The sequence below is a fragment of the Hordeum vulgare genome, chromosome 3H, assembly GCF_904849725.1.
Source record: "Hordeum vulgare subsp. vulgare chromosome 3H, MorexV3_pseudomolecules_assembly, whole genome shotgun sequence".
Taxonomy (NCBI): domain Eukaryota; kingdom Viridiplantae; phylum Streptophyta; class Magnoliopsida; order Poales; family Poaceae; genus Hordeum; species Hordeum vulgare.
Window position 1 is genome coordinate 585,132,695 of NC_058520.1, and position 7,633 is coordinate 585,140,327.

The window sequence follows — 7,633 nt, forward strand, 5'->3', positions numbered from 1 at the left end:
TCAGATGTATGCAAATATTCCAAACTCTTTGGTTGCTGAAACACCTGCTCTCAAGGATGTGGTATGCACGACCTGTCAAGGAGGAAGAATGGCCTGATGTTACCATTCAATATAATTGTCAGATGCTGGTGAAGATGTGGAACTAAACAAAACAAAACGTATCAGATATTATGGGCCCCGTGTGTGAAATTGAGGAGTCGAGCCAAGTTTTTTTTTCTCTTATGGTGTCTTTTATTTTTAAAGGCTAATTTCTGAGTGCAAAGCTGCCCATGCAAGTTAGTGAACAGAGGCTATGGCATACTGCCACTCCGAATCAACTTGCGTTTTGATGCAAACTGACAGTAATCATGAGGAAGAGAGCTGAGCTCCTTTGATTGTGAAAAAAGCCACTTTGATCTTTTGGTGTTAAGATTTTACTTCACAATATTGGTTCAATGCCATTGCTATTTTTATGTGAGATATCTGTCTTTCATTTTAGCACTAATTCAGATGTGTTCTGAGTATTTGCAACATGTGATGGAATGTCAAGATTTTCACAATACATTATCAATGCCTATGTTGTTTGCAGCTTTACATATGCATTTGGTTAGCAACCTCATCTAAGAAGTATGTGTTTGATCACTTGATCTACTATCCCTTGTTTGTTTCCTCAGCTTTTAGTTATGAATTGATTGCATCATAATATTCAAGACCAATTGCATGATTGCATCTCCATGTAGCATCCCATAATATAAGACGTTTTTGTAAGAGATTTTTTTATTGCACGTATATGTGAATCTCATTGGATCAACGTTTGAGACGTGTGTTGCACGTGCAAGCTTACTAGACTAATGTAAAAAGCTATTGTTGTGCACAAACATTTGTACAGTAGACATTCTTCACGGGGTGTGTATGTGTTCCCTTAGTTGCAGTGAGTATACATTTGGATCATCACCCCATTTTACTGTTGAAAATGTTGGTCCAATTCCACATAATCAGTCTAAGCCTGCTCTATTTTTCCTAATATTTATTGTAGTACTAACCCATGAACTATAGCTTGAGAAGCGTATATTTCATCTTTATGAGTTTCATCAGTATTAGTTCTCCATTTTACATAAAAAGTTGTAAGCGTAGAGACAAAATACGTCAGCCATATGTCTAGAAGTGCAGAATCGTGTATACAAATTTCCAGTAATTTCTCTTTGATGAGTACATTTCACTTAAAAAATGCGAATGGAAGGTGTTTAATATTTGATCACCCTTCGCATACCGATTTTGTAAATCCCAGGCACGGCGTCGGTGCCCATGTACATGGATGAAGGTAGCAAGTAGATGCCAAGCTGGGCTGCCTCTGTATCCTTAGGATCACATTGTTCCCGGTCGGAGTCGATGACTTCAGGGAAGAAGAAGCGACCGAATGGATAATTATTGTATTTTTTATCTAACTCAAGTCTTTTTGGTTGCTTCTATGGGTACATAGTGAGCATATCCAAGATTTGTATAATTTTTTCTTTTTTTTTCTTTGGGGGTTCTGATGGTGTCCCTTGGAAATTTTTGTCCCGACAATGTTCTGAACATTAAGGTGAACATGCACAGAGCATTTCTTATTCTTCTGAATTTGTACTAGATAGGCAACAACTACAATGATTACTAGAAATTCATGGCGACCCTGTGCTAGATTTCTTTTTATTTTATAGCCTATCAAAACACATAATAGATTAAACAATATAGTATGACTACAATGATGCCTTAACTTTTGGAAAAACAACTTAGAGTCAGATAACAACATTGTGTATTAATCAAATTTATATATTTTTGGTGAACGCGCTGTACAATGCAAATTTACTAGTACACTTAAGTTAGCATTAGGAAAGGGTTGCACATCTTATAAAAAAAATCGCCATATTATACTTGACAAAATAGATGGATTGCGCTTGTTTACTTCAAGAAATTGTATATAAAAAGGAATTTTATTGCTTCATGTATAAACTAAAGAAACACCACAATTTTAAGTGAAAAACATGGAAGGTTAATTGAAATACATTAAAAAGTAGTTTCGTTGTATTTAAAAGATGCCATCTTTCCCGTTGCCTCTCTCGTAGTGCGCCCAATACACGTACCTTTCACACGCTTCTGCCTGTGCGTCATGCACCAAACCGTTGAATTCGAAGCAATCCAAATTTTTATAGCGGTTTATTAAACAACAGAAATACGATAACCCCTCTTTGACGCCAAACACGATGTTTTGTTTCTCATTTAAAGGACCCATCCACAACCATATTTATGTTGTACTCTCTCCGTTCCTAAATATAAGTCTTTGTAGAGATTTCACTAATGGACTACATACGGATGTATATAGACATATTTTAGAGTATAAATTCACTCATTTTGCTCCATATGTAGACACATAATAAAATATCTTAAAAAACTTATATTTAGTTGCGGAGGAAGTACTAATCTTTTCATATAAGCGCACACTTTTGCCCCAGATTCATTTTCGTGGAGACGTATGGAATTCTGTATTTTTGCCCATCAACAACTTAACTTTTCTTGATAAGAAAACAACTTAACTTTTCACAGATGTTATTAAGTGGGAGCGCACCAAAGAACCAAACCCCTCGAAAAAGCTGAAACCCGTCCCCCAATCCGCCGTCGGCTGCCCTCCTCACCCCTACCGCGAACGGCAGGCGAGACGGCGGCGGCGGCGAGCACCGCCCGATCCTCTCCCCCCTCGTCGGTAACCTCCTCCTCCCCCTCCCCTCCCCGCGTTCCTCCCGGTCGATTCCGCGCTCCCAAATCCGATCGATCCGTGCTCCGTTCCGAGCAGCCCGTTCGCTCCGCCGCGCGTCGGGAACCCGAATCCATCTGCCCGGTCCGTCCTCGAATGCGTCCGCCCCCGGAGGCCTGTTGCGAATCCCGTTGCTTGCTCGCCGTCGCTGCCTCGCTGAATGCCGCCGCTGCCGTAGGGTTTAGTTGTTGTTTTTTTCCCTTTAGCCGCCGCGAGAGACCGACGGGCTCACCGAACCCTCGCCGCCGCGCGGCCTCTCCCCTTCTCAGGCCTCCTCCGTCCAAGCACGGGAGCGGTTCTCTCGTGTCGTGCGGTCGCCGTTCGTCCCCGCTGGCCCGCTCTACTGGACTGGTATGGAGTGGTGGAGTGGGGAGGGGAGATTCATCCATCTAGGTTTGAATTCTCCTTAGTGCCGACTAACCCTAACTGGCTTGAATTGTAAATAGGAATAACCTGGTATTTTCCTTGCTGCGAGCTGAGGATGGGGTATTTAACTGAGGCCAAATGCTTCCTTATTAGATCGATCCTGTTTGCGCCTTCTGGACGCGTGCCTTGTTAGGTTGAACCTGTTCGCGCCTTCTTGATGCGTGCTTGAGGGGAAAAAGGGGGTCGACCCTGTTCTCTCCTAGTATTGCTCTGTTAATACAAATTAACAGCGAATGCTGATTTTTTGGTTAAATTCTCTTCTTTTTGAGATAATAAATATTTTGTTCTCGTATAATTGTATTAAGCCACACACGTGCATCTTATTTTGGATATAAATAGGCTTTCTATTGAAAACTGAGTATTGCTCAGTTGGTGGGGGCGCTCGAGCATCACCCCGCCAAACTGCCCACCAAGGTTTGACTCCCATTACCAGGATTTATTCGACGTGGTGCCTGGTGTCTTGGACGTTCTTGTACAAACAATGCTGCCAAGTGCTAGTGCCTGGTTGGCCGAGTCTTCTTTTTTACAGATATAAGTAGGCTTTCTGTTTTGAATCATATGTTCATAGTTCAATATGGCAGACTTGAATGTTGAAATGCATAAGAAGTTGTGAATCTACTTGCAGAGGTTGCGGCCTGGTTTCCTAAATGGGTGCATGAAGGTTTCTGGAACATTTGTGTACTTGTGAAATTAGGGCTATCGTTTGTAGGGTATTGTGGGCCTTTGTTGAGTTTGTGTATCCAACTAAGGTGGGTGATATTATCTATACCTAAAATATGTGTGTTCTGGATGCCTTTATATTGTAAATAATTGTTGGATGTGCAGAATAATAATTCCTCTTACAGATATTTCCATTGCTTCAGTTCACTGTAGGAGCAAAGCAGTAAAAATGAATGCGCACCTCAGCTTTGAGGATGGCTGGAAGGTCCTGGAACAGGGCATTTTGACATGCTCAAAGATTTTGGAGGGTTCCACTGGTACAAGGCCTACTGTTGCTGAGTACATGAATTGCTATGAGTATGAGTCTATCATTATCACCGTGTAATATGTATCTTAACTATTAGCAATGATCCATTTAAATTTCTTTCTCATGATATGTGCATATACTTTTCCAGCTGTGCTTATAGAATGGCTGTGCAGACAACCAGCTATTGTGAAGAGATGTACAATGGTTACAGGACTACACTTGCAGAATCTGTTCGTGCACTGGTACTATGTTGGCCTTTCATTCCATTTCACAGATTTCTATTGCCGAGTCAGTATTTTTGGACTTTAGTTCTAACCAATCAACACATTTAAGAGTGAGGAAATAATAAATGAGATCTTTTTTAACTACTGGTTTTCATTTCCTCCGTTAGATCATATCTAGCTGACCTAGCATTGGAAAAACTATTTAGGCTTGGTTCTGGAGATCTCTCTGTTGGAGTGCTTATGTCCATATAGTATCATAACGTTCCCAAAAGTTTAGCATCATAGTGTTGTGTCATCTTGAACGAAGTTATAAACCAGATAATGTGAAAACAGATCATCTTTGTCATATTGTGTAGGATTTTTTGTTGTATATTTAAACTTGGAACTAATTAATTGGCATTCGAAAACCATATAGAACCTTAGGTTGATATTGACATAGCTATTTTACAGCACTTCGCGATTGTTTTTAGCTAAAGCCCTAAATAACAAACTATTGAAATTGCTGCTGCTACACTTTTCAGACTATAGCACAGCAGGTTTGATAAATAAGGGGGCAAGTGCATTCTTGTATGCACATATAATTTCAGTGATATCATATACTCCCTCCGTTCCTAAATATAAGTCTTTCTAGAGATTTTACTAGTAGACTATATACGGATGTATATAGACATACTTTAGAGTGTAGATTCACTCATTTTGCTTTGTATGTAGACCCCTAGTAAAATCTCTTCAAAGACTTATATTTAGGAACGGAGGGAGTATAATTTCCATGTATTTCTTTGCTTTTGATGCTAAACAAATGATACTGTTACCATCAGAGATATGCATCCTTCCTCGCTGTGTTGACTTTTTTCTTCTTATTTACTTAGGTTTTACCCCATCTGATGCACAAGAGAGATGACTACCTTTTGAGACAGCTTGAGAAAATGTGGTCGAACTATTGTATCATGGTTAAATGTATATCTGGCTTCTTCAACTATTTGGACCGTTGCTTTGTTGAGCAAAGAAAGCTACCTTGTCTTGAAGACACTGCTGCCACTTCTTTTTTCTCGACAGTAAGTATTATGCTAGTAATAATTTTGCTTCCCCATTCGTCGTGTTCTTTATTGCAAGCTTCCTACACATTTTTGTACCTAATGTTTGTGGCATTTTCCCTTTTGCTAGGTCTTTTCGTTCTTTAGCCATGAAGTATCAGAGGCTCTACTGACTTTGGTAATTCTTAGATAGCTAATTTTGCTTCGTTGTTGTTAAAAGCATTCCTTGTGCATAATAATTGATTGATCCAGATTCGCCAAGAGCGTGATGGAAGCAATGTTGATATGGACATCTTGATGGTCATTATGCGTGGCATATGTCGCTCTGAAGTCAAATCCTTCATGAGAAATGCTGTTGTCCAAGATACATATGCTTACTACTCCAGGAAAAGTTCTGAATGGATAGTTCAGTACCCTCTACAAGATTACCTTGCCATGGTCAGTAATTTAATCGGAACTAATGGGTCTCCCAGTTGGTGAATTTTCTTTTAATTTCTTACCACTGTTTTTATGTGTTATCTTTAGGTCCAGGATTGTATGGAGAAGGAAACCATGAGATTGATGAGCTATCTGCATATTCCTGAGGGAGATAGCACAGAACTCTGTTTGAAGGTTCTCTTTAATTAAGAAAGAACAAATGTTTTCACTTTTCAGCATGAAAGTGTTTGTCTTCTTCCAGTACTAGTATGTAGGGTTGCTATTGCCTCTGCTGTTGTGTTTTTTGATGATTTATATTTGGTTTCCAATATCTGTCTGTCCTCTGCGTTTGGACATTTGGTTGCTAGTATTTTAGCCCTGCTTGTAAAACGCCAAAAATACGAGATTATGATTGCACTTGAATTTAGCTGCTTGAATCATGCAAAGTGATATTTTCCTTATATATTTTCTGATCCTTGGACTGCCTCTCTACTGCTGTTGCAGGTTGTTAGTGCTCCATTGATGCAAATGTATGACAGCTATGCAAGAGAGAAACAGATTGGTGGCCAACTTTTGCTTCAAACATACAAGGTAGTTGCACTCGCATCATCGTTTGGTACTCAATGTTTGTCCCCTTTCTGGATTACGACTAACCATCCCCTTATTCTATCAGACTGTGGAGGATGATCTGCTGGCCAGATGCAATCGCTTGACAATTGACAGCGGCGTGGACAACAGTTCTGGCAGTTACATGGAGTAGAAAGGAAATGCACTTCAGCTAACATTCATCTATAACCAAGATTACATACAGGAAGGGGTTCTAGAACATGGCCTACATCTGGGGGAATTTTTTGTGCGGCTGCTCGGTTTTTGGTACCGTGGATTTTGTTGGCAAGGTTCGCCTAGATTAAACGCTGTACTGAATGCGAAGGGGATACCTCTTAAGTGCTGCCTCCTACCCCATTATGGTCAACAGCATCTGAAATGTACAGGATGGCTGGTCAATTTATGCCAATGGCAGTTTATTTTGATCGTTGTCTAGCGAACATTAGGCCGGTCAGCACCTAGCACTCTTAGTGGCTGGACATGGAGTATGTGGTCATGACACCAGAATGATCGGTGCATTGCCTGTGTGCCTTTTGCTTGCGAGCTTCTGATGCTGTCTATGGTCTAAGCTTATCTATGACTTGATGTTACTTTCCTGTGTTTGTGTGCTTGCCTAAATTGCTAAACTGTAGGTTGGATGTGTTTTCGCTTATTTCATGTCAAGTTTGCTGTTATGGTTGCAGTTCTTTCCTTGGTGGGCCATAATTGTTTGCAATTTTAGATTAGATTATAAACCCTGGTTCCATTATTAATGGGGCATGGATCTTATACCTTGTTGGTCTGACTTTAAGCTATTCTTGCGGCATATCCATTTTCTTGAATTAATAAAGTGCTCTTTGTTGGTCTTGCTTGCCGTTGCTCACAGCCTGGTGCTCGACCGTATTGTACCTGCCGTCCGTGAGCACCTCAGTTGAGGAGGTAGGCGGCAAGGGCGTGCGGCACTGGGCACCACCCAAGCGCTGTCCTTGAGCACCTGCAGACCCGTGCGGCCACCCAGGCGCTGGAGCATGGTGATCACACTCCCGTTGGTGTGCACACTGAGCCCCAGCACCAGGTTCGTCCGTGGCCATGGCGCGTAGGCGTAGAAGTTCATCTGCACCACTTGTGCGTCCGTGGCCATGGTGCGTAGGCGCAGAAGTTCATCTGCACCACTTGTGCTGCGTGCATCCGGAGGCGTTGGCAGAGCGCCCTG

The 7,633-nt window shown here is 41.3% G+C and overlaps 1 protein-coding gene across 1 annotated transcript; it reads left to right on the forward strand.

The window, feature by feature from the left end:
• The first annotated feature begins 2,580 nt into the window (after nucleotides 1-2,580).
• On the forward strand, nucleotides 2,581-7,031 carry LOC123445366 (cullin-1-like). The gene is made up of 10 exons (XM_045122339.1): nucleotides 2,581-2,716; nucleotides 3,819-3,942; nucleotides 4,057-4,210; nucleotides 4,309-4,402; nucleotides 5,254-5,439; nucleotides 5,549-5,596; nucleotides 5,671-5,856; nucleotides 5,944-6,030; nucleotides 6,340-6,426; nucleotides 6,509-7,031. The coding sequence occupies exons 3-10, from the start codon at nucleotides 4,083-4,085 to the stop codon at nucleotides 6,593-6,595; spliced, it is 903 nt and encodes a 300-aa protein (XP_044978274.1). The 5' UTR covers nucleotides 2,581-2,716; nucleotides 3,819-3,942; nucleotides 4,057-4,082; the 3' UTR covers nucleotides 6,596-7,031.
• Nucleotides 7,032-7,633: the final 602 nt, after the last annotated feature.

Coding starts and splice junctions, on each gene's coding strand:
- LOC123445366 (XM_045122339.1), top strand. CDS start 4,083: ATGAATGCGCACCTCAGCTTTGAGGATGGCTGGAAGGTCCTGGAACAG. Junction 4,403..5,253: donor CAGAATCTGTTCGTGCACTG/GTACTATGTTGG, acceptor TTATTTACTTAG/GTTTTACCCCATCTGATGCA. Junction 5,440..5,548: donor CCACTTCTTTTTTCTCGACA/GTAAGTATTATG, acceptor CCCTTTTGCTAG/GTCTTTTCGTTCTTTAGCCA.